Here is a 27,824-nt window from a genome sequence, read left to right on the forward strand (position 1 = left end):
CAGCCCCTCGATTTCATTTTCAAGGCCAAATTTTGCTCTTGATTTTGACATGCCGAAGAAGATTGTGTTTGAGATTGTAATTTGTACAATTAATATGATTATACTTTAGTGAATTCATAGATATAGTGACGTTTGAAGCAAATATTAAGTGGTGCTTCATGAAAACGGGTGCAGGTTACCACAAACAGAAGTTAAATGTGTATTCGCTATGCCCCTGACATCTGAGGAGGTTGCAAGCCGCTATCCGATCCACTGGCTGGTGTGGAACAATAAATATGATGAGCTGAAAAATGAGCTGCAGGCTAACAAGGTATTTTGTAAATTAGCACTGTGTTATTATATAATTTTTTTGTTTTCTTTATCGGTTTTAGGTTAATTGCATTATAAATTAATTATCACCTGTTTACAGATTATATTTAGTGTTTGAGGTACTTGAAAAGAAATTTCTGGTGACTCATTATGCTCTGATATTGTTAAAAATGATTTATCAGCGATTTGAGCACTAAAATATATTTAAAGATAAGCATTAGGTACAGTTTTGTCATTTCAACAGGCTACAGGGCCATTTATAAGCTTTTTACAGAGTCTTAATGTGGTATATACAATGTTAGTAGAACCACTACAGTTTGTTTCACATAGGATGGTGCGGGTGTCAGTTTGTTCCACTCTTGAAAGTGTGCCATGATTCATGATAATGGTATGTGTTATGAATGTCATAGACAATAACTATGATAGTCCAGTAGATATGACCTCTGCTTTTGATTCCGGAGGGTGTGGGTTTGAATCCAATCCGAGGCATGCACCTCCAACTTTTCAGTTGTGTGCATGTTAAGAAATTAAATATCACGTGTCTCAAACGGTGAAGGAAAAACATTTAGAGGAAACCTGCATACCAGAGAATTATCTTGCCTGTGTGAAGTCTGCCAGTCCGCATTGGGCCAGCGTGGTGGACTATTGGCCTAACCCCTCTCATTCTGAGAGGAGACTCAAGCTCAGCAGTGAGCTAAATATAGGTTGATAATGATGATAAACATCATACAGACTGTCACCATACCCATGCCATCTGAAAAACACTTTACATTAGTAATGCAAAGAAAAACTTATACTGCATATACTGTAAGAAATGTACAGGACAATGACATGTGAATCAAGTCTTAGTTCACAATGTTCACACAAGGTATATAAATTAAAAGTGAAGCAAACTGTGTGGGCAGAGACTAAAGAGTGACATGACATTCAAAAATAATCTCATTATCAGTGATGAAGCCCCAGCACTGTGCCTGTGTTGTGGACACACTGCCTAATATTGTGCTCACAGGAAATCTTGTTAGGGGTGGTACAAAAATGTGGGAGGGATTTAACTGAGCCTAGACTGGAAATAAATAGTGCTACGAGTACTTACTGTTACAGCTCTATTATAATTTGTGTCCGATTCGAGTGATCCGGATTACAAAATTTTGCTACAAATATTTCTCAAGAATTCTGTTATTACAAATCTCACTGTAATCATGGATTTTTCCAGGACAAAAATTCTTTTGTTCTGGTTTAAGTTCCAATTTATTTCTATACCAAATTTGAATTTCATCCAAATTATTTCAGTGATTGTGAAAAGGTACAGACAGACAGACTTCACATTTTTAATATTAGTATTATATACTTAAAATTATTATCACAAACACTTAACCACTAGGTTCATGGGTTCAATCCCTGTAGTTGGACTGTAGTGTCCACTCTCACACACACACACTCCTAATAATCCAAATCTAAAGAGTCTCTAATAATTTTCAGTTCTCTCCAGAAGACATAGAGAAGCATGACAACCGCGGAAGGACCCCCCTGCTGCTAGCTGTCACACTGGGCCACATAGACACTGTGCGGGTGTTGATAGAGGCTAATGCTGACGTCAATTGTGAAAAGGATGGATGGACGGGTGAGATGCTGCATCTTATGACAGTAGCTATGCTGTGCAGCTTTGCTTACAATCTATGCTAGCTGACGCCCATGACAATTATGGGTATAAAATATTCACAAATAACCATAGCTTTCTAAAAGAATTTTCAAAATTGGTTCAGTAGATTCAGAGATTACAACAATACCACCTATTTAACCTCTATGTTAGTATAGATTAATCATCAAATCAGGTAAGTTAGTTAGTTTTCTGGATAAAATGTGCCCTGGATAAAAAGTTGTAGAATTTTAATTGATATTGTTTGATATAGATAGTTTAAATTATTTGTTATTAAATTGTTAATAAATAAGCTACTAAAACGCTAAGAATGGAATCCACAAACATCAAGTTATTTAGTTCCTGCAGCTATTACATAAGTCTTTCAAAGACATCTTTTAAACAAAAACATTAGTATGTATTTTATTTATAGTAAAACTTCTAATAAGTTTAATTTATTCACAAGCTAGATACCATCATAACATGTTAATAGCAGAGCCTCAGACAGACAAAAACAATTTATGTAATAATATAATAATAAATAAATGTATTATTACTTTATAGTGTTACATTATATTATAACCTTTTTTGTATTTACTTTACTTAGCATATTAGGAACACATCTTACAAAGTGCCGCCACTGCCAACTATTACACAGCAATGCTGTATGATGACAGAAATATGTAGGGTGGTAGTACTTCCTTGAACAAGCTCCAACACAAACCCTACCAATATTTTTCTCTATGCTATTCTGTGTCATCTGTGTCAAAATGTACATAAGCAATAAGAAACTATTCTGTTTGAATGATCTATTTTAGATTATAGTTATCTTTTTTATTCGTTTTCTAACAGAAACTCCCTCTTAGGTGATGGTATAAATATTTTCTCTAAGTCAGGAATGCAATTTTCTCTGTAGCAAAACAAAACAGCATTGTTTTGCTTTGAAGCTCATTTGCATAGAATGACAGTTTATTGTGATACCTCTGGCTGTACTGAGTTATTACTTCACAAACGGTTTCTATGCTGATATCGAGGTACATGTACTTTTTACTGATACATTGCGGGATGCCAAGCAATGTTCTTGGAGCTCAACTTTGAATATGGTTGTTACTATTTAAATGTAATTTTTTTATTGAATTCCTGCAGCTGTGCAAGAAGCGACAGCGACAGGCGACCCGGAGATGCTGTCGCTGGTGCTGTCATGGCGCGACTACCAGCGCTACGTGGTGCAGTCCAGCGGCATCCCCGAGCTGCTGAACAAGCTCAGCCTCGCGCCGGACTTCTATGTTGAGATGAAGTGGGAGTTCACCAGTTGGGGTGAGATTATTCAATAATTTTTTTAAATAAAACTTCGTTATACATTATTCAGAATCAAAAAAATAGCTTCAGATATACAGTAAAAAGAGCAACAACATCCCAAACACCACACGAAAAATTGACTATATAACTATATAGCCAATTTTTATTTAATTAATTTACTGTAGAGAGTTTGTGGCGGAATGAATGTATGAACTTTTATTATAAATTCACGACTTTAATGATCACTACCAACTTGACTTCAGAATAATGTAAAATAATGAACTTTAAGTTAAGTTTTAATTCAATTTTACCTATTTCCAGTGCCGCTGGTGTCCCGCATGTGTCCCTTCGACACGTACAAGGTGTACAAGCGCGGCGCCAACGTGCGCGTCGACACCACGCTCGTGGGCTTCGAGAACAACCGCTGGCAGCGCGGCGACCGCACCTACATATTCAGAGGACAGGGTGGGTGTTTGCACTGACTACGTGTACTGTTTGCTGATTTGCTGCTTATTTACGGTTACATACAAACAGAATTAACTACAGTGGAACCCGTTTAATACGATTTCGCAGGAATCCAACTACATAGGGATACGGGTGGGAGATAGTGAAAAATATACTTAACGACTAATGTACACATTCATAGTTATAACAATTAGTGTATTTGGTGTAAAGACTACCTAATTATGCTACTTAAAGTAATCACTTATTCTAGTATGACAAAAAGATTTTGATGCAGTAGCAATTAAGAAATTTTACTTTTGCAGTGTGTCTTCAAAATTTTCTTTTAGAATCTCATCATGTCAAGGGTTGTTTGCTGTCAGGGTATTTCAGTTCTTTAAGATATCATGTATTAGTCTTGTCTTGCAACTTTGTTTAAGGACCTTAATGAAGTTCTGATCTATCTGTTGTAATTTATTTGTCGCATTGGGACATGTAGGCGTATTAAACGGGATGACGAATCGTATTAAGCGTTAGGAAATGTATGAAAACATGTCTCAAGTTGTAGGGACTGGCGTAAAATTACGTATTATGCGAGAAATCGTTTTAAGCGTGATCGTCTTAAGCGCGTTCTACAGTATATAGTCCATAGCACCTGTCCGCGCAACTAAAGTTCTCACTGAAATAACTGGTAACTTCGTAATGCATGTATTGTCATTGATATTTATTTTTATTTATTTATTTAATATCAAGCAATACCACACATTACATTATACAATATAATAATAATTATACAAGTTACATTTTATTACATAATGCAAGTTATGGATACCCAGTTTGGGCGTAGCCTTTTGTCGAGTGAGTGATAGGGAGACCGATTTTATTTTTTGTCTTTATTTATCATTCAAGTAGTCATTTACCGTGTAATAGCACTTTTCGACTAGAAAGTCCTTTAATTTATTTTTGAAAGCAATATCTTTCTCCTCATTACGTATACGGTCTGGAAGGTTATTGTAAATTTTTATTGACATTGCGTATGGGCCGGAGCTGTGTATTAATTTTGAAAAAGGGTAAGTTAGTTTATTTTCGTTTTGATTCCTTGCATCAGGTCGCAGCGCCAGCCTGGTGGAGCTGGACCACGAGGCGGGCACCTCGGGGGTGGAGTACTTCGAGGTGGGCGGCGAGCGCGGCGCGCGCGACTGGCCGCCGCCGCCGCCGCACGTGCTGGCGCAGCGCCTCGCCGCGCCGCTCGCCATCAACTACCTGGACACGGATAAAATCAGCTTCGAGAGGTTCTGTTCATTTCAGTTTTTGAAGTTAAACTTCATACATTATGTTATCAAAAGCGCCATCTGTTGTGCCGTTTAGTCTTTGAACTTATTTTAAAAATAAAACCATACATGAAAGAAAAACTTAAAAATTAGCAGCGTTCAATAGCGCCATCTCTGGTGTCGAATTTGCTTTACTTTATAATCTACTGCTATACTACAGCATTTCTAGATGAATACTGTTTACCAACAAACAAATTAAAAATGAGGGTATAAATCACTAGTCATTTCAATCCTAATAATAATTATAATTCACCTGTTCTTAAATCATTGAAAACAAATTTGATTTATATGCTTATAACACTTAGATATGGTTAATATATTTTATATAACATTTTATAAACAAACCATACATAATTTAAATGACTGACTTGCGTTTTCTATCTTCATTTCTAATTTGTTTGTTGGTAAACAGTATTCATCTAGAAAGGCTGTAGTATAGCAGTAGTTTGTAAAGTAAAGCAAATTCGACACGAGAGATGGCGCTATTAAGCGCTACTAATTTTCAAGTTTTTCTTTCATGTGTGGTTTTATTTTTAAAATAAGTTTTACTTCAGTCTTGTAGTATAAAGCACACTAGGTTTCTAATGCCGTTATGTTGCTTGGAGAGCATTGTTTTAACATTTCTCTTTTATTTGTTGCAGAAATAAAAGTGGTATTTGGGGTTGGCGTCAAGACAAAACAGAGAGCGTCAACGGCTACGAGTGCAAAGTGTTCAGCGCCAACAACGTGGAGCTGGTCTCCAAGACCAGGTCGGAGCACCTGCCCCAGGGGGAGCGGCGGGCGCACACGCCCCGCGCGCCGCTCGCCGGCCTGCTGGCGCTGGCCGACAGTGACGACACCAGCCCCACTACCCCCCACTCTCCGCTACTGACTCCTGACAGGGTGAGTACACACGAGTGCAGTGTTCAGCGCCAACAACGTGGAGCTGGTCTCCAAGACCAGGTCGGAGCACCTGCCCCAGGGAGAGCGGCGGGCGCACACGCCCCGCGCGCCGCTCGCCGGCCTGCTGGCGCTGGCCGACAGTGACGACACCAGCCCCACTACCCCCCACTCTCCGCTACTGACTCCTGACAGGGTGAGTACACACGAGTGCAGTGTTCAGCGCCAACAACGTGGAGCTGGTCTCCAAGACCAGGTCGGAGCACCTGCCCCAGGGAGAGCGGCGGGCGCACACGCCCCGCGCGCCGCTCGCCGGCCTGCTGGCGCTGGCCGACAGTGACGACACCAGCCCCACTACCCCCCACTCTCCGCTACTGACTCCTGACAGGGTGAGTACACACGAGTGCAGTGTTCAGCGCCAACAACGTGGAGCTGGTCTCCAAGACCAGGTCGGAGCACCTGCCCCAGGGGGAGCGGCGGGCGCACACGCCCCGCGCGCCGCTCGCCGGCCTGCTGGCGCTGGCCGACAGCGACGACACCAGCCCCACTACCCCCCACTCTCCGCTACTGACTCCTGACAGGGTGAGCAGTAGTTACTGCTACTAGGCACAGACTGCCAGTAGATGGCGTTGCAAGAGAAGTTTGTGTATGTTCCAGGAAGAGGCCCCGCGGAGGAGCAAGTCGCGCGAGGAGTTGCGGCCGGTGTCGTGGGAGGAGTACTTCTCCGGCGAGCCGCTGGAGCGCGACGTGGGGCGGCCGCGCGACATCGCCACCAAGGTGCAGAAGTTCCGCGCCACCCTGTGGCTGTGCGAGGACTACCCCCTGGAAGTGAGCGCTGATACATCTACGTCTAATTACCTTGGCAAATTCGTTCGTAACACTCCTGATGGTCCTCGCGGGCCGGGAAGGGGGTAGCGATGCCCCACTCGGACGACTTCATACCCGCCCAGTTCTTCCATCTGCTCCCCGCGCGCTCGACTTCACGACCGCACAGTCCTTTCCCCCCGTTGCCTGCATATCATAAGAGTGATTACCGAAGTTGCCAAGCTATAGCTGTAATAGTTACAGACTGCAGAGCATCTCTTGAAGTTGAGCGCTGATTGTTTATACTAAAGTCAAACTCCTCAAACATTATCTCTTCAATATCTAGTACCTATTTGCCTTTTGTAAAACGATCGCTTGTGCCAACGATATGAAAAACTTAAACAATTTGTACATTTCAGCTGCAAGAACAGATAATGCCGATCCTGGATCTAATGGCGTCGATATCGTCGCCGCACTTCGCCAAATTAAAAGATTTCATACAGATGCAGCTACCAGCCGGATTCCCTGTCAAAATTGGTGAGTGAATGTAAAAGTTACTTTGACATTAAACTTGTGACGCAGGGTCTCGCCAGCTCAACGCATTCTAATGTTCCTGAAGACCCCGCCGTCGGCGTAGAGTCATCCTATCACGATGTACCTACAGAAGCTCGTATTTCGCATAAAAGCACTCTTGCTTGGGAATTCTAGGGAACTGACAACGCTGGGCTTCTTCGATTTTGTTAGTAACGTCTTACCTGAAGAGAGCATGCACCGGCATCATCGACCCTGCCCTGCTTGTCTCAAGAACCCAACATGAATTGTAACCTAACCTAACCTAACCTAACCAACCAATTTTTTTGGTGCAAAAAGTCACAAAAAATATCCTTTTTGCAGAAATCCCCCTGTTCCACGTGCTGAACGCGCGGATAACTTTCGGCAACATCTTCGCGACGGAGTCCCCCGTGCCGCACGTGGAGTGCATCCAGGAGGGCGCGCGCCTGGCGTGCGTGCTGGACGACCAGTGCTTCGCCGTGGGGCGCGGGTACGCCGACGCGGCGGCGCCCGACGAGCGGCTCGGCTGCGACGACGAGGGCCTGCTGCAGTACGCCATTCAGCAGAGCCTCATGGAGGCCGGCACGCACGACGACCAGGTCGGTGTGCACAGCCAGGAGGGGCGCGCCTGGCGTGCGTGCTGGACGACCAGTGCTTCGCCGTGGGGCGCGGGTACGCCGACGCGGCGGCGCCCGACGAGCGGCTCGGCTGCGACGACGAGGGCCTGCTGCAGTACGCCATCCAGCAGAGCCTCATGGAGGCCGGCACGCACGACGACCAGGTGGGTGTGCACAGCCAGGAGGGGCGTGCGTGCTGGACGACCAGTGCTTCGCCGTGGGGCGCGGGTACGCCGACGCGGCGGCGCCCGACGAGCGGCTCGGCTGCGACGACGAAGGCCTGCTGCAGTACGCCATCCAGCAGAGCCTCATGGAGGCCGGCACGCACGACGACCAGGTCGGTGTGCACAGCCAGGAGGGGCGCGCCTGGCGTGCGTGCTGGACGACCAGTGCTTCGCCGTGGTTTCATTGAATGCTTCTCGATGGCGTTGCTTCAATTTGATTGAATCGTGTTATATCGTAATAGTTGCAGGACTTGATGTAATGACTTGCCTTGCTGTGTGAGTCGTGATATGACTTCTGGAACTTTTCAGTAATGTGTATTTTAAGAAATGAAATATCACGTGTCTCAAACGAAGGAAAAAAAACATCATGAGCAAACCTGCATACCTGAGAATTTTCTTAATTCTCTATGTGTGTGAAGTGTGCCAATCCGTAATGGGTCAGTGTAGTGGACTATAAGCCTAACCCCTGTCATTCGTGGGTAGCTAAAGCAGAGAATGCATGGTCAGGTGGACGTGTGGGAGGCGCTGCGCGGCGCGCGCTCGACGTCGCCGGTGCCGCCGCGCCGCCCCGCGCCGCCCGCGCTGCTGGACCACGAGGCCACGCATCTGCAGAGGTACGTCTACTCAACATTACTATTGTGAAAAACCCAACCCTGACCACCCGGCAGTTTACCTATATCCAAAAAAATCTCGTCTTACTAGACACGGGCATAAGTTAGTTATTTCTGCATATCGTCTCCAAAGAGTAAAAAAATATTTTGTAGGTTTGGGTGTACTCTTCTATAACAAGATCCCCAAGACTGTGATGGACCTGCCAATGCATAGCTTTAAGCAATGTGTTAAAAAACATTTACTTAGTCGAGGTTACTACAACATTGATGAGTTCCTTAAAGATAAAAGCGCTTGGAGGCCATTGGATCAGCTTCCACCTTCACACAGGAAATAAAACTATAAGAAATTGTAATTGTTATCAATTGTACTGTATGACTTTTTCATTTCAAAAGAGCAACTGTTGAGTTTCTTGCCGGTTCTCAGCAGAAACTGCCTTCCGAACTGATGGTATAATCTTTACAAATAGTCAACTGACGTGTTAAAAGTGCTTGTAAACTGAGCCTACTTGAAATAAATGATTTTTGATTTGATTTGATCTTGATAATTCTATTTTAATAATGAAATTATTACCTTAAACAAAAAATTTGCTACAACGTTGTACTACATTTTTAATTCATCCTTAATTTGTCCACAACGGAGACAAGCCATGATCGTTGGCCATACACCCTGAGTTTTATGATATTTTTTTGTTGGTAATAGAAAAAAATAATACAGCTTCAAATGTTACTTCCCCGCTGTGGTTCACTGGCGAACATTTTGCCCTAGAAGAGTGATAAAATAGTAGATTGTTATACAAGGGGCTTTTAGGCTAAATAGAAACCGAGTTTATAATGGGTTTAGCCCCACGTGTTACACTCTGCTTTTCACTACGATTGCGAGAAATTTCAATCACACATCTTCTTTACAGATATCGTCGATATTAAAATTTCACTATTGATGTATGCTTTTGTTTTAGAAAAACTATTAAATATCCATTTAATAATTATGTTACCGTATAGTAGAAAAACTAAGGCTTCTTGTAGTCAAATTGGAGAAATTAGCGCTAAAACGTATAGTAACGCCAAACTGAGATTTCTTGCTTATAACTAGCAGATTCCTTATAGGTACTAAAAGTTATTTTTGTTAACCCTTTGCTTCGGTCGTATTTCAGTCTTAGAATCCTTTAGATTTAGATGCTTGTTTTTCATCAATTTCATCAATCATTATCTATGAAGTATAGCCAGAACTATACTTCATAGATAAAAGCTTGAGGGGCTCTAATGTTATAGCAAGCATATTTATTTAACTACTAGAAATATTATAGAATTTCGTATGTTTATTATACCTTACCTTGATGTACTTTAGTATTCCCAACGTTGTTTTTGTTATAGCGTGACCATTTTTACTTTCTTCTATATATCTAAACGAATGAATCGATTTGCAATTTATGCAGGTAGAATAATCCGATAGATAATCGAAGTTTTATTAGACTTCAGATTTTTTAAAGATCGGTTGTAGGTTTAAAAGTTTAACTGTAAAATTTCGTATTATAAAAATTAAGTATCCCACGCGCACGAATTACGATTGCGATACGAAACACTTTTTGTCTAAAGATTTTATCAACTTTTTCCATGTATATGAATTCGATCGTCCACGATACTAAAGGTAGCATTTCGAGCTTCGCGACCGCGACCTGCGACCGCGACATGGTCGCACGACCCACTGCTTAGTATGAATTTATATGGAGCACTAAACAAAGCCCGAGACAGCGTCGCGCGACCACTTTTATTTAGAGCTCCATATAAATTCATACTAAGCAGTGGGTCGTGCGACCCTGTCGCTTCGTGGTCGCCGAGAACGGAATGCTTCCTATACTGTGCACGTGTTTCGCTTTAAAAGCTAACGTTAGCCATGTAAGCTATCGAGTAGTCGGCTAGTAACACGCTAGGTCACACAGAGCGATCGAAGAGTCGCTGTCGAGCGCCCCGGCGGACGCCCGCGTGCCGGACGCGTGCGTGCACGTGGATGCGGACGCGGACGCAGACGCGGACGCGGACGAGCTGGACGCGGACCTCCGCGCGGCGCTGGCAATGTCCGCGCGCGAGCAGGCGGCGCTCGACGAGCAGTTGCGGGACGAACAGAGGGCGCTGGACGAAGTGTTGCGACTCTCGCTGATGGATAAGTAACTAGGTGAGTGAAACGAATGCTGTGAATTTGCGTGTATTTTTTTTATATTTGAAGTAAAACTTTATTACTCACGCTTGACATGGGGAGTGAGGTGGTGAATGCGTTACGAAAAGTGTAATCGGGCGGCGAACGGAAGTTGAGAGGGAGAGCTAAAGAAGTTTTATATCAGTCGTGTGGTCTAAAGCACAGTCGTTTTTAGTTTTTTTAATCGATTTTTGAAATAAAAAGATTATGATTAAACATCGCAAATATTATTTTGTGTAAATTAACTCTTGAAGTTTCAGACATATTTCACCATTAAAAACCCCCTATTTTAGCGCTGTGTGCAAACGTGAAGTATGACGTCATAAATTATCTTTTCCAGATCTCAGAATACCAAATCTTCCACCAAAATAAAGACTTTTACGCCTAAGAGTTGACTGCCGGTTGTTAAGAGCTGCAAGATTGGTTCTTATTCCAAAGATGTAACGCCTAAAGTGGCCTGCGACGTCGGTTTATTGGCTGCGTACTTCATAAAGTATGTAATATACTGTATAGATTGAAGTTAATTGACGTATACAAATATATTGCGATAGTTGTAAACACTAGTCTTCCTAAAAATAATGTTTTTAATAAAAACACAACTGATGTTGGCTAAATCTGCTAAATTACTTGTTAAAGGTGCATTTGCGTAACTTGATTGGATCACTTTGAGTTTGAGTTTCAAATTTTCCATTCATTCATCATCATCTGTATCAAACTGACAGTTTTTCTGGGGATTTGACATTAATTTGACACATTTTGTCTCAATATATAGGAAAACTGTCAGTTTGACAAAGATACATACATAGACTCCACGCCACGAAAGAAGTCCCGCGGCAAAAACCTGAACTAAAATTGACAGCGCCTTACACAAATGGCAATACGACCCGCAATACGGCCATTACGAAATGACAATGAGCGCCATTTAATTAATTAATTTTGCCTTTGCATTAATGCCGCGTCTACGGGACTAGTTTCGTGGCGCGAAGTATAGAATGAATTTACTGTCAAAAGTATCCGATGACATATTAATTAATTAATAAATAATGAAAGCAGCTTATTTTCCCTGTTGCCCAATAATATTTTTATTAATGGATTAATATAGTAAAAAGTACAAAGATTTTTAGTACATTTTTCATTTCAGTATTGTTTTGAAGAGTGGCATTGACAGTGGGATCTTCTTTGACAAAACCTATCATATAGTTATAATTTATTTGAGTCACATTTGCTCGTAAAGCATCTCTTTTCAATTTCAATATTGTAATGTATCTCATTACGCACATGTCCTGTAATGTAATATAAAACCTTTACTATTCGCTTATAAACAAACGGTACTTTTTAAATCTTAGCAAAGAGTTTTTATGTTAGAAAAGTTCTCAACATTTTATGAATAAAATTAACTTTGTGAGACAAAATATAATAAACAAACATTTAATTCTATCATTTTAATAATTTTGACAATAAATGACAATCACTTATCTGTAACAGAATCACAAAAAAATTAATTTACTTTATTAGTAATACTGGCTATTTTTGGTGCATTTGCCTAACGCACGCACTTTGATAAATATGCAAAAATGACATCTTATGGTAAACAGGCAAAGATGCAAATTCATTTTCAGAAAGTGTGTTCAAAGTGTGCTTACTCCCAAGTGTGTATAAATGGCGTCGTATGACATTCGTGCGCTTTGATAATTACAGCCTCTGTTTCCTTACTATAGCAATATCTCGGCTGTAATTTTCAACTTACCGCATTTATATCAGAATGTACTATTACATACACTTTACTTTTACACTAGAGAGGAAAATAAAGTAAGACACAAAATTAAATTAAAGTTTATTCTTACGCGATCGAATACGTACAAACCGTACCATCGAATATTTGTCTATTCCATAGTTATAACTGTATCTCTATAGTCTATACTGTAGACTATATGCTCTATGTATGTATACTCTATGGCATATTCAAAAGTATCATCAAAGTACATCGCAATATATCTGTTTTCGTCAACAACAATTTAACACATAAAGTATTAATACAATTTTGTATGTAGCCTTACAATAATATTTATTTGTTTCTATAAAGTTTAAGCTTATAGTTTTTCTTTACGAGTGAGAATGAACATAATACATAATGTTAATACGGTGCATTTTTGTATGTGCATAATAATATTGTCCAGAATTATTTGTTGTATTTATAAATATAAACAAATTATAAATAATATAATGAAATCTATTTTATTAAAAGTCTAGTGAGTATTATTCGTGTGTAAAAATTGATACACAAAATATAATGTATTTCAGTTACATAGATTTCAATATTTCAATTAATGAATTATTATTTATTTTCAATATCCAATAGTAATGTTGGTTTTTATTTTTTATTTAAATTATTGTGTGCTATTGTAATTCTAGTTTAATTTACTGAATGAAATAATTTACATTAATTTTTTTTCGTTTTAAAATTTTATAGTGATAATAAGGCCTTTTATTAAGTCCTAGTATTAAGATATATTTATATACATTTCTATTTTACATAATATAGGCAATTGAAGCCTGCAATTTCTTAAGCAATGTTAGTAATAATATTTAAGTCTATTCCAAATTATATTTGTAATTTAATAATTTAATACTGCCCCACACCCTACTTTACATAAGTATTATTATAATATAATTATATTATGTAAAATAATATAAAAAATAACCTGTGCCAAATATCAAAAGAAATAGACAGAAGTTTGACAGAGTTAATAATTAATTATTTATTATTTTTTTTTGCATTTTAATCAGTTCAACATTGTAGAGCATGAATTAGAAGAGAATTCTATAGAAACAAAAGTGATTTATTCTCTATAATAGGCTAGTTGACACTTTTTTAAATGGTCTTAAATTGTTCATTATTGTTCTTCTAGATTGAGGCGTGATTACATGAAAATTTGAATTTTTAAATATTTTTTTGACAATACGAGCCAAAACACCTGTCAGCCATGATGGTCTATATTTCAACTGTTTCATGACGTCACTATAGCCAATCCCAATAATATTTTTGTCAAACGGACCGTATTTAGATTGACGTTTAGTATATCAAGTAAAACTGTGACGTCACAAGATGGATGACAGCGTTTTCGACGTTTGGAAAATTTAAAAATATACGAGTGCATGATTTTTTAATTAAGTTTTATAAGAAATCCTTAACTTTTATTGATTAATATCGACATATTTTGGACCCTTATTACTGATGTACACGAAATTAACATTGCTTATATAAAATTTGATATGAGTCAACTACCCTATTGTTTGCAACATTGCTTCTACAACAACAAAACCCTTGTTTTTGTTTTTTTTTTGGGTTTTAAATTTATTTTTACTGGTATTTCATCACATTAACGAGCAGCTAGTGTTATTGGCCAGGTTATTGTAATTAAAATAATGTAAAGTCATTGAATTAAAGTGACAATTCATGCAATTATTATCTATTTATACCTTTTCGAGCCAAATTAGGAGACGAATGTTTACTAACAAAGCGTTGCCTGGCAACCGCTTGGCATATAATATCCGATAACCTTTCATTATTTACTTTAATTTCAAAATTGAATCGTAATTTGTAAACATATCTTTTGATTTACTAATTTGATATATTTACAAATTCCTTATGATTAGAATTGTATACCAACGAAGATTTTTTAAATGCTTACTTGTGGCAATTTATAAAGTATTTTATTGGACTATATAATAATAACAGATATAAATAAAAGCAATCTTGATGAAGTAGATAGTAATGAATTCAATTATTTCCTGTTGATAATTTTGACATTAGTTTTGATTTTAATATATAAGGGGAGTTCCATACTGTGATTACTGATTGTATTGTTTTGTGAAACTGATCTGACTGTAACACTGCCATCTGTCTGCAGTTTATGACATTTCAAAACAGCGCCATCTTGTGACGCGTCGGTTACAACTTTCGCTTTCTGCGTATTTCGGTAGGTGGCGCTAGGCGGTCATAAGCTTTGTAATACTGAAGTTTTAAAATAATTTAATTATTGAACAAAACGAATCGCTTTCAGCCGTCTATTTATGAACTAATTGATACATTTCATTCATTGACCTCTTATAATTAAAGGACGCACAATCATGTAGAAAATTTCATTTAAAAACTGGCCAATTTTGCTTTGACTGTTTTAGAATTATTGGTAAAGAAAATTATGCCTAAAGGCATTTAAATATAGTTCAACATTCAATAAAATCAAAAATTCAGAACAAATTCAATTTTAAGGATTGAGTTTAAGGTTGAATTTGCAAATGCGACTACTTGAATTGAGTGCCAAGAAGTTGTGTTTAGCACTCATTGAGTTGGGGCGTTTTTTGGTCGCTGATTGTGCATCTACTTTTTAATAGGAGATGATAATGTTAATCCCATCCGTCAGAAATTTTCAAAAACTTTTATTGGGCGAATGATGGTCCTTTACAATTTATTGCAGTCAGTGAGACAGTCAGACATTGATTAGATTTATTATTTACACTATACTCTACAAGGTATTCTCATTTATTTATTTTTAATCATTGTCGAGTATAGTGCGAGAGTCAACGGATCAAATAAGAATGTTTGCAGAACAGACGTACCAAAGTGCAGTGTTGCTATACATATTGTAATGTGTTCCAATCCAAGTATTCCTATTCCAATAGCGTCTAATAAATGTGTACAACTCGTGGAATTGTGTAATGATGAAATATATTTCTGTATATTGAATTTTTTATTTGTGGTTTTATTTACTATTCTGTACCTTAAATTCATATATTAATGAGGTATAGTTTATGAGATCGCGCCAAATTTCCTGTTTGCTCTAAAGATACGACTCCCTGAACTGCATATTATAAGTAACTAGCGATTTCCGCGACTTCGTCCGCGTGAAATTTAATTTTTCACAAAACACTCGGGAACCGTGGAATTTTCCGAAAATGCCTATGCGTTAATCCAGTAAAATCTATTTTCATTCTTCAAATTTTAGCCAAATCGGTTCAGTAATTGCGGCGATGTAACAAACATCCTTACAAATTTTCGCGTTTATCAGGATATCAAGCAGGTTGCAAGGAGCTGCTATATGTTGTGCTTGGAGATCCATCCAAGAGGCCTGTGTCCAGCAGTGGACGTCTATCGGCTGATTAGGTAAGGTAAGGTATATTTATTACTCCTGCAGTATATACGCAGACCCTAAATATACTTAGTACAATAATATATATTATACAGTACAGTCGGCAACCCTTTGTTACAGCCCAGTGCCTCGGAGAGCATGTTAAGACATCGGTGACGGTCATTATACACCTATGGCCTAATTCACTATTTTGGTCTTTATTATCAACTTATTGAAGTGGACAACAAAGTGTCCTCTACATATTATATGATATACACCGTAAGTACCGGATGACATTTGTAATTTGTATCATAGTATGTGGATGACATTTTGTCAATTGATTTGTTTTTTATTTTGATGGGTTGATAATAAAAACCAAAATAGGAAATAGCCAGCCAGCCAGCTGATGTGATCGTTTATCATCAGCCATCATACATCCACTGCTGGACAAAGGTCTCCTTTAAGTAGCGCCAGCTCGCTCTATTTTTGGCTTTTTACATCCAATTGCCGATAGCCACTTTCCGGAGGTCGGTTATTTTCGCTCTTTGGCGTTTTCGTTCTGGGTTTTATCACTCACAAAAACTCCTAGCTTAGCTCTCCATAGCACGCTAAGTAACTGAACGAATCGTTACAGAATCAAAACCTCATCATCCCGATCTCGCCAATCAGCATTATGTCAGCGTGATGGGTCTAAGCTTCGTAGGTATTCCCTTTCAAGACAGACCAACATTACAATAGGGATATAATTCTATGGGGGTAGTAAATAAATAAATGAATACACACAATTTGTATCTATGTATTTAAAATTTAATTTTCGTTACTTATATACAAATTACAACATTCACTATTATTATAGGTATTAGTTGTCCTATATTTACATACTTTATGTAATTAATTAATAGTACACTTTAGAAGCGTAATTTGATTTATTCAAGTCGATAAGTTATAGTCGGGGAGACGGTGGAGTTTTTAAGGATGGGCTTAATCAAAAGTCTCACTAACTCATCAAGCAGTACATTCTTATCAGAATGTGGCAAACCACCGTACTATATTCTGTCAAATTCACAATTTGTTACTTAAGATGAGAGTTTTGGCTGTAAAATTTTCAATCTATGAAACGTCGTACGTTATTTTTTAACGTAGGTACTGTAATTAAAATAAATAAATGAATTAAATTGTCGTTCAAGGTATAAAAATATCCAGGATTACAAGTACAAACTCAAAATTATCCACCGGCTCCCGGGCTATTACAATCAGGAAACTTTTGGAAAATACTATTCACGAACGATAATTCAACAACCGTTAACGGGGAATCAAACCTGCGACCGGCGCCAACCGGTTCACGGCGAGCCTGGCGCGGACAAAAGATACCATTATTTATACTTGTTCAATTTCCTGCATTTTGATTTCATAAATCTCGATGTAATTTAGTATCTACAGGAGAATTGTGTTATTCAATGGAACTTTGGAAAGTTTAGGATCGTTATATTTAATATTATATGATACTGGGTAATATTAATCATGTTTAGAGGGTATTCTTTAGAGAAATGCAGAACGGAATGAACATTAAGAAAAATTGTTTCTGACACAGATGTGACTAACGCACTTAAATATCGAGACATCAATTTGCACCTGCCCATACAAGAATAATTATTGTTTATTACAGTCAACGAATTAAAAATAGGCATACGCAAATTTTATTTGTCGCGAAATTTGAAAATTTCAGTTCAATAGTTATAGTTTGGTTTAAGTGATTCGAAACTGCGACAAACATATCTTCCTGTATTTTTTTAAATCTACACTTTTGTGGTAAATCACTTCGTGGTAAGTGACTATCAAGCCTCTATGTATAATGTGCAAGCAAGAAGTTAATTTAAGTTAAGTTATATTGTTTGTGTAACCCAATGCTCTAATGCTGACGTTCTTGGTACATATAACAATTTTCTGTCTTAAAAGTTCGTGTATCAGGAATAAAAGTTTATGAATAAATAAACATTCTGGTAAATTTTATCCGAGCCAGACTTTATTACATACCGGAATAGAAAAATGGAAGTTTACATTACAAAAGTATTCACGCCGGCAAGAAATAGACCCGGCTACAAACATCGATCACTATTAATAATACAATAATAGTTATTACGATTTATTAATATTATGTTTTCCGGCATTCCCCGTTCATACAGACACTGTACTTACTACAGCAGACCGTACGGTGCGTCCAGCCAGCGTCCGCGTTTGCGTCCATATTTGCGTATATCATCCGACCAGCAAGACTCGCTCGAACTTCACATCATAAAAAGGAATTATTCATAATAGGGATATGCATGTGGTCCGAATTACAGCTAGATATTTCTGTATGTACCTATTCGTTATGTAGGTATCTATTTATATTCAGAAGTTTAGTAGGAGTTACATAATTATAAATTTTAATTATTATAGTGTGAAAAAATCTAAAGGAGTCATTGAGTGAGTGATTGATATTGAGTACCTACTCTCACAGAAGTGAAAACTTGAAACCTGCAGTTTTCAATTTAAAATTTATAAAAATGGAAATTCGATATTGAATTTCCCGAAATTCATTTATATTCCTTATTGCCTGGACGCAAGTCTTGGACGTTACAACGGATGCAGGCTAGACGCACGACGGCCTACCACTAAATCTAAAAAATCGATATAAATATTCCCAAGGAAAGCAACAAGAACAATTAAAATCATTGAAAACTTAAAAAATAACGAAATAAATACTGATTTTTATTATTATTATTTTTTTAAATAGTGAAACTGTCGTTCGATTTCGCCTGTGTTTTTTAATCCATTACTTATAAAAAAAATATTTAAGTTTGAGACGAATACAAAAGTTTTTAGTGACGTTAAAAGTAGGTAAATTGATACTTAAATCCAACCATACCTACTTTGTAAAGAATATATAATATTTATATATAATTTTCGCTTTTGTAGGCGCTTTCCGAAGTTTTGCGATTAGACTTTAACTCTAACACCGTCTTAAGATGCTGCGGACCGCGTCCCGTGTGTAGCTGGCTTAAGTTTCTAGTGTAAGAGCAAGTGACACTAATTACTGTAACTTATATAAAAGCAGCTAAACAAAAGCCGTAAGGATTTTGTTAATTTGCACTCAGATTCATCGGAGCTGTAGAGATGGCTCGTTAGCCGTTGTCAGTATCGATTTAGTGTCCATTAGCGAGCCCGCGCCCGCGTGAGGCGAGCACTGTTGACAAGTAGTGTTGCCATGTGTCCAGGTTAGCGCGGGACGTTCCGATTTTCAGGGATTATCACGATCCCAATTTTTACAAGTGCTTCATCCTTAATTAACATTGAATTTCACAATTATTCACCTTTTTGACTTTTAACGATATTTAAAAAAAAATCAATTGTATAAACACACATGTATAATATTTTATCTATGATCTTTCTAGATAAAGTCAACTGAGACAGTAATTATAAATTCAAGAATCCAATTTCAGCCCATGTATGTACTTGGGCTGTCAGGTGAAAATTAATAATAATTAATTAATACTGTATGGAAATGTTTTTCCGTTTTGAAAACCCAAAAACATAATTAGTTTAATCTTTCATTCCGGATAGTGACACATTGGACCTGGCAACACTAGTGAAAAGTCATTATCGCGTAGGTTGCACTCCAACGCTAAAGCTAACTTAATTTAGTTTGGCGCGCAATGCCCTTAATCAAACAGGGTCTTGTACATAATGTATTCTGTGACAGGATACAAACTAGTGGCTGTAATAATGGGCATCAAAGAGGTAGAATAGCCAATAAAATCTAAAACACAACCTTAAAATTTATCAGAATACAACATTCTTCAATTATTTTATGTTTTGTTTAGTTTGACGTACAATGTATTATCATGACCGTTTGTTTACATTTTAATTGCGTGCGAAAGAATAAATGTGCGTCAATGATCGCGCATTAATTTTTATTACGTGAAGCTATTAAAACGAATGCTTTATTCGTTCATAGACTGCGCCTTTCCATGCCTGATTTATCATTATATATGAAATTGAATAAATAAATGCACGTAAAAAATTTTTTACGTCAGTTTAACGGTAGTTTCTGGTTTTAAGCAGAACATACTATGATTCTTTATAAGTAAATGGATATAATACAAACACAGGCATATAATTACATAATATTATGACTCTAACACAGATTCAAGCCGACTGAAATGAGAGCAGATTATTAGCTTACAATTACATAAATATTAAGGTCGAATTTACACTTAAACTTCATCCTAATTACAACATCACCGGCTACTTAACTATGAAAGCACCCTCACAAGTTCCAAAAAGACAACAAATCGTCAAGTGTAGGGTACTCCAGGACACTGATTCCGACTTCTAGAACTTGTGTGAAGCCCTTATACGAATTCTTATTGTAACATCAATATGTGAATATCAATAAAGTTTTTAATGTGTAGGTTATCTTATTATTTATACAGTTACTTGCTGCTTAGTAAAAAAGTAAAAGTATATAAGTATTCTGACACTTTATTTCGTAGTAGATACCTACATACCTCAGCACAAAAAGCTTTCAAAAATTTAATATACCCTTTATTAAGATTGCCGTGTTTTCCTTCATTCTGTCCGTATAATCAATGATTTTGGCAGAGATGTCAAAAACATCGATCAATATTGGAGGCGCGATTAAATATTAAGCAATTTTACACTATCATGGTTGTAGTATTTATCTCACTAATAAAATATTTTTTTTAAAGGATAAAATGTCAGAACATTACGTACATTTCTCGCATACATTTACAATGCAACTTAGACGAATAGTACTTTTAGTATGAAATCGCTTAAATATGAAGACAATACTGTGTAAACCCAACCTTACCCTAAGACCTAAGAGTGAAAGAGAGATCGTATTAATCGTCTCCCGCTCTCATTTTAGTCCGATTGTTACGCGACTGTAAGTCGACAACTCCTGGACTAAGATTATTATATTTTACGAAAACATTGATAAAATATATGCTTTAACTATACAGAGATTAAGTTGGAATTCGTTTGACACATCGCCTTGGAGTTGCGTCTTTCCAGGAATTGTAAACCTATCCCTGTCTAATATTAATGAGAGTGGAGATGCAGGTTGATTCTGAAATAATTTACAAATATTATGTATCTATTAGATATAATTTATGGTTACTTTTTATTTTTTTATATACTAATAAGTAAATACCTATCTAAATAAAGAAAATGTGCTTTTTACTATTGCGTAGAGAAATCTTTAAATTAACTATCAAGGTAAGTACTGTGTAACGTTTTTATTGTTAGAAATCATTTTAATAGAACGCGATTCTGAGACGTAGCGAGAGTAAGCGTCAGATACATACAGCTAACAACATACTTTTTATATCGGTTGGTCTGTCTATCTTTATACTAAGCGAATTTACTTGCGATTTTCAGAGGTTAGACTTAGCTTCAAGCTAGGTTTGTGTTACTGATATTTGGCGGCGAGATTAAATAAAAAAAAAAACTTATAGATTTTGATTTGAAAAATCGAGTTCAAAGCGATGTCTTTTTACATGTATTTCCACAGGCCACGGCGTGGGTGAAACCACAGGGAGTTTGCTTGTTATATTATATATCTAAGTCGTGTAATCGCGTTCAATCAGAAGCACACCAAATAACCAGAATGTTCGAGAATGTGAAGCACACACGCAAGCGTACGAATTAAAATTTCAAATTCAATCTGCATTCAACCCGTCCATAAATTAAATGCACCGACCGCCGCTTAACTTTTCTAACTACAATATATATCTTACAGTCCATTACGGATTGCACTCATTTGGAACCCATCACATGGACACACTGAGATGGGCCGGCCTTCACGACTATGATAAACAGAACATACAAATATCTACGAGCTTTGGTGTAACGAGCACAGAGGTAGAATAGCTCACGTTACGATTTGAGTGAACTTGAGTTATAGACGAAGAGCCAGCGACCGCCAGAACTTCGTCTTCATGAGCTGACAAACTTTTGGCTTTTATAAATTACAAAGCTCTGGGGTTTACCGGCTCTTAGTCTATTAAGATGTCACTGAGACTCTTAAAATGACACTTATTATAAAGTTTTTTATTCACTTTCGTGCTTTTTGAAATTAATCGTAGCTACCTACGTATACCTCGGTCTGTGAGCTACCTCTTTTTGCTTGTAACACCATTACCTACAAGGTTATTTACAAAATACCACCAATTTCTTATCATGGGCTCTTTATGACATCGTATCGAATTAGTCACATATGACGTCACAAAGCGCGTTGGTTCCAATGTCATAGATATCAGGCCATTAAAACCAGCAACTTTTATTCGATAGCTCTTTTCTGAGCTTGATTTATTTTTCTTGTATCAGCAGTTTTAAACACTTATAAAATCTAGTCATAAAGCTGTATTCACAAGAACGCTTAAATTAAAAAAAGTAGCAAATATTTATAAATTAAGAATATTTAGATAAATTGATTTTTTTATCGACAAACGTCTCACTTTCTAGAAATTAAAATTTGGTACATATTATAATCATAAAAAAGTTGATGTTTTTAATAATATAGATGCGATAGTATCATGATGGCGTATTCGCAAATAACCTTGCCTAAACTACTCTATACATATCGATAAATTAAGAAATTCATACTCTCCCAGTACTAGTTATGGTACAACAGTTATCGATAGCCTAAAAATGTGAATTCTTTTTCAACACAGATAACTGTAGCCATATTATCATACTATTTTAATTATGTCAAATTTTGGAATTAATTGCGCGAACTCCACCGCGCGGTATCTCGTAAATATCACAACTAAATTAATAAAATATAATTCTATTATATTTATACAGGGTGATTCGGTCTTTAGTGCGGATATTTTTTTTCGTGGTTCTGTATCATTAATAGAATATAAATCTACAAACAGTTCGATACATTTTATGTAATTTTTTTTTTTAATTTATGTCTCTAAAATAACAAAATAATGTACATATTATTACTAAACATGATATATTCAGCTTAAAAGTGATCTGGTGACGTCCTTTAGGTATCAAACGAAAATAAAATAAACGCACAATAGGGTGACCCTAAAATTCTGTTCAAAAGTAAATAACTTTAGCTAACGATAATTTTGTTATTTTTGAGTTAAAAAAAAAAAGAAAAAATACGTGATCATTAAATTTTGTTTATGTACAAAATATAAAAATATCCGCACTAAAAAAATTTTCTTCCTGTATACAAAGCCCAAAATATTGGTAAGAATTAGAAAACTTATTAAAACATCAGAGATCAAAAGGATTTCCTTTTCCCGCTAGCTTAGGTATGTTTCGATTCTTAATTAGTTGTAATGAAGTACTCAACAAAGGGAATTTAACTGAATCAACATCTTGGGTTTAGTATATGAATATTCTATCAATCGTCAATATACCCGATGCACCATCTTATAAATTAGGGATATGGTATTTAGAGCGTCCTCTCTGCAATTACATTGTACCACGCTAACTCCGTTTAGTATGTATTGCAGACGCCCGACCGTGGGGGGTTTTGTAAGCAATTCCGTTCCAGTGGTTTGACGGGCAGAGTGAACTTGTCTTTGTGGCCTTGAACGTCTGAACGTTGGAGCTTTGTCTCTACTGAACAACTGTTCAATTGTGTGGACTAAGCTTTATGTTTAAAAAGTAATGAAGCTACTATAACTTGAATAGTGTTTTAACAAAGCTAAATTATTGTTGCTAGGTTGAACACTTCGGGAACAACGCAAGAACTAATAAATAACATTCCCAAGTTAAAAGAAAAAAAAAATAGGGCTTTCAACAACGCGGCGCCATAACGCAAATTGGAATTTCAAAAGTTCTGAATAAAACATTAAAAACTTTGTTAATTCGCGTTTTTTACTTCGCACTCGTAATTCGCTAAATGAAATTGGTGGAATTATTTATTCATGAACATTTTATTACCCGGCAGGTATTCCGCCAAGTAAAAACTAAAGCGTTCTATAAGTTCCATTCCACGTTGTCGGGGCGTAGAGTCATTGACTTGTGTGTGCAATTAAAAAAACATTAAGGCAGTAGAGCCGGCGCAGGCTGCCGTCAGATCCGGCGCACTGTGCACTAACTGGGTTACCGACTCAGATAATGGACAGATTAAACTGAAAACTAAGTTATTTTATAGCTATCAAGAGCTTTAATAGTTTCTTGGAAACACATTTATCTATTTGTGCTATGTATCGTACGATTGTAACGGTTTACTATGTGCCTATAGACCTATTCATAATGTACCTACTTAGTAGCAGTGGTGCAACTGTATGGTGACGAGGCTGGCAAAATGCCACGGACTCACGACTCGAAGTTAGCGAGGCAGTGAGCACAGAAGCAATCAAACATTTAAAAAAAAAACTTGGCGATGACGAGTTTGCCATGTACTTCAGATGGTACCTGCAGTTACGCCACTGCCTACAAGTAATATACCAATCTACTTCTTACTCTTCGATTTTCTTACAATTTTACAATGTTATTTGTGAGGAAAAAATTAAATTACTGGAATAGAAACTGCATTGAATTTGCAACGCAAAATAATAATCACTTATATACTTGATATTGATTTTCTAGCATTATTACCATTTCAGTTTTTATTACCTCCATTGTAAAGTTAAAATACTTTATGTAAAATTTTATACTTTTTTTTGCTCTTTGGCAAGTTACAATCACTTAGATCACATTAATAAAGTTCGTATAAATTATTGGAATAATCCTGCATGAATTTTATGTTATTCTGTAAATGTTTAAACATTCCATTTTGATAATTTAATGTTATCGAAATATCGTTATCGTTAGCTACGACATCAAATAATAGAAAAAAAATATATTATGCGGACTGACTTTTGTATAGACAATGTTTATAAATCTTAGAATCATAATTTCTCCAAAAAGACAAGTTCACTGGGCACCTTTTAATGGTCACGACTACGGCACCGCGACGACACAGGGGACTGACGACATCGGACGGATCAATTCATTCACTAAGGGCGGGTGGTGCGATAGAAAAAGAACCTTATTGTTACGAGCGTATGATTCAAATAAATTATAAATTGAATGCACTTAGTTAAGGTACGTCATGATAATAGGGTGACCACTGTTTCAGTTTATATTGGTAGAGTTTATATAAATATAAGCTTATCTCAGAATTGTTTGACGTTACAAAATGTCCAAGTAATTTTAAACTTGATAGTTACTTAGGAAATTGTTAGACATCATTAATGTAATTTCAAGTCTTAAAATTATGGTATTCAAATATAAATTATGCATTTATGTAAACAGGAAAAATTACAGAAATACATTTTGTGGCGTCAAATTTGACACATCATGAATTATTAATAGTGAGATAGTATTTATCTTTTTATTAATTTACTAGTAAGTAGGGAATACCAGCAAAAACTCTGCTTGTACAAGAGCTGTATAGTAACTGTAACACGTAATAGCTTGCAGTACATCCTACAGCTATATTACAGCTTCAGTTGCATTTTGACCTTTATTATCAGCAAGCTAGAGTTTAGAGCTGAATCTTTCGCAGACATATGTTTCTATTCCGTTTACCAATATAAGCTGAAAGTTAAAAAATAGTTAAATTGTAACACCTTTTATATCAAAATATAATATTTTATAGCTCTAAGTCACGAAACGAGACATGCAAAGTGTCGCAACGTTACTGTACGTCCTAAATCATAGCCTCTATTTAATGTAATGGCAGAGACACACTGACAACACCCCACGCTATCCCAACGGTTTACCGCACACCTCGAGTCAGATCTTTATGGCTTACTTATAAGCATATTCTTTACCATCTAATGCTCTTTTTATTTACTTAAAATGGTATCAGACAACTCTAATTTGTGACATCTAACTTGACAGTTGTTGTTGATATACGTCATTTCATCGGTACAGTTATCGGTAAAGAATCAAGCTGAATACTATATTCATCAACAGTTTGATGAATAATAATAAATGTAATGTGTAAAATCATTAAAAAAAGGCGTCGACGTATTTGTAGATGACGAAAAATTACTCAGATTACATTTTAGACATTTACTTAGTTCTCTCTGCTTACTTTTAAACACGTTTTATAATCTACGGAGTATACTCTAAGAGAAAGTTTCATTGATTTAGTGTTATCTGCCCGTTTAATCTGGCTAAAAACTCGCGACTAAGTTAGAAGGTAAGTTGGAAGGTAGATGTTTTTAACACCTAGATCCCTGCGTTTGTGTGGTGTCGGGGTGTTGAGACGCGTCTGGTGGGGTGTTGTGTGTGTATCTACTATAATACTAACACATATTAAACAATTCTATAAGATAAACATAAAGAAGTTAGAAGAACATACACATTAGATCACATTTATGACACATTCATTAAGTTGTCCGTATTATATCACACACATTTATTTTATGAATGGAATCAAAGAACATCAACGTATACATGTACACTAATAGTAATAAATAATATCAAGGAGATAAACACAACTAAAATACTTAACTACTGTCTTTATACCAAATAGTTCTAGAACCTTTGGAAAATTAACATCAAATAATGTCTTTTAAATATTTGGGAGTATCCACATGGTATCCACACAAATACGGTTATGTACGACCTAGGTACAGCATGCTATCAATTAACTTATTCTTGACCTGCGACATTCATTGAATGATATGACTCATTCGATTAATCGTTCGAAAGAATGACTTACATCTGTATAAGAATGTGTCTTAATGTTTATTAAGTAAATGCCTTAATGCTGGCTGGCTAATTGGCTGTGCTGAAATAAGTTGCAATTGCAAACTATGTATATGAATATTAGTTAAAAGTAAGAGATACAATGAACTGAAAAATGCGGCAAAGTCGCACAGAATAAAACACTCTTAATTCACGTTTTACTTTGACCTACCTATTGATACATTCCCTGGGTTTGTTGACACGACTATTCAATTGCAAAGTTATCGGCAATTGGATAGCGCAAAGTCAGCAGTTGAATATCGCAAACTTTGTAATTGAATATTGCGAGTCCTCCACTGAGGATATTCTGGTATCGAAGAGGAAACGTGCTTTAAAATGTTTTGTCAGATCTATAAGGTGTTGGTTTACATTTCTTTTATTGATTGTAAATCGTGAACTATAAACATGATATTCATTATTAAAGTTGGTGAGCTGAATAATGCGTTATCGTTTTTTAATTGTCACTTTACTGATGTTAATGTCACGATCATATCATTCAAGTTAGGCATCTAGATCATTTAAACTTAGGACACATACACATATACAAATTTAAGTGCCTTCAAGCCACGCTTTATACACTAGTGTGAATAAATTCATGACACAGTTAAAATTGTTTACATATTATAACATAACTTACAGCTCGTGTTACCGATAGCGCTGTACATCTAGGTCGTACTAAAGGTATCGTCGTAACTGGGTGTTGGGCCCTGGGCTGCCCTCATTCCCCTGCGCCGCCGCTCATCCCGTCAGTCCCCGGCGCTCGCCGTCAGTCCCCGGCGCTCGCCGTCAGTCTCCAGCGCACGCGGTCAGTCCCCAGCGCTCAGTGCGCAGGCGGCTGCCCGCGCGGTGCTCGCGGTCAGTCCCCGGTGGCGGTCACTGTCGTCCAACTCCATGGACTGTTGTAAGATTTTTGACTGGAAAGAAAGAGAAATATTCCGGTTAGATAAGCTAGAAAACCATTTACTGAGCAAACATCATGGCGAATAGGTTTTTATATGTCTGTTAGTTACTTAAACCTACCT

The 27,824-nt window shown here is 36.9% G+C and overlaps 2 protein-coding genes across 3 annotated transcripts in view; one reads left to right on the forward strand and one right to left on the reverse strand.

Moving 5' to 3' along the window:
- The first annotated feature begins 51 nt into the window (after window positions 1–51).
- LOC112045032 (ankyrin repeat domain-containing protein 13D) lies at window positions 52–15,646 on the forward strand. The gene is made up of 12 exons (XM_052885388.1): window positions 52–310; window positions 1,789–1,930; window positions 3,092–3,262; window positions 3,566–3,709; window positions 4,794–4,977; window positions 5,658–5,898; window positions 6,553–6,723; window positions 7,119–7,236; window positions 7,594–7,850; window positions 8,600–8,706; window positions 10,641–10,873; window positions 11,235–15,646. Exons 1-11 carry the CDS (start codon window positions 209–211, stop codon window positions 10,867–10,869), a joined length of 1,866 nt encoding a protein of 621 aa, XP_052741348.1. The 5' UTR covers window positions 52–208; the 3' UTR covers window positions 10,870–10,873; window positions 11,235–15,646.
- Window positions 15,647–16,803: 1,157 nt separating this feature from the next.
- The window catches only part of LOC112057661 (uncharacterized), a 108,663-nt gene continuing 97,642 nt past the window's right edge, over window positions 16,804–27,824 (reverse strand). For both annotated transcript variants that reach the window (XM_052885390.1, XM_052885389.1), the window contains exon 2: window positions 16,804–27,716. In XM_052885390.1, the coding sequence (XP_052741350.1) occupies window positions 27,676–27,716 (41 nt within the window). In that variant the 3' untranslated portion in view covers window positions 16,804–27,675. The remainder of the gene's footprint in view (window positions 27,717–27,824) is intronic.

This window comes from Bicyclus anynana, chromosome 14 (genome assembly GCF_947172395.1).
Source record: "Bicyclus anynana chromosome 14, ilBicAnyn1.1, whole genome shotgun sequence".
NCBI classification, from domain to species: Eukaryota; Metazoa; Arthropoda; class Insecta; order Lepidoptera; family Nymphalidae; genus Bicyclus; species Bicyclus anynana.

What these genes read in the sequence shown, in the direction of transcription:
- LOC112045032 (XM_052885388.1), top strand. Translation starts at nt 209, where the DNA reads ATGCCCCTGACATCTGAGGAGGTTGCAAGCCGCTATCCGATCCACTGG. An exon ending in GCGAGGACTACCCCCTGGAA is followed by an intron (nt 6,724 to 7,118) that starts GTGAGCGCTGAT and finishes TGTACATTTCAG; the next exon opens with CTGCAAGAACAGATAATGCC. An exon ending in CGGATTCCCTGTCAAAATTG is followed by an intron (nt 7,237 to 7,593) that starts GTGAGTGAATGT and finishes TCCTTTTTGCAG; the next exon opens with AAATCCCCCTGTTCCACGTG.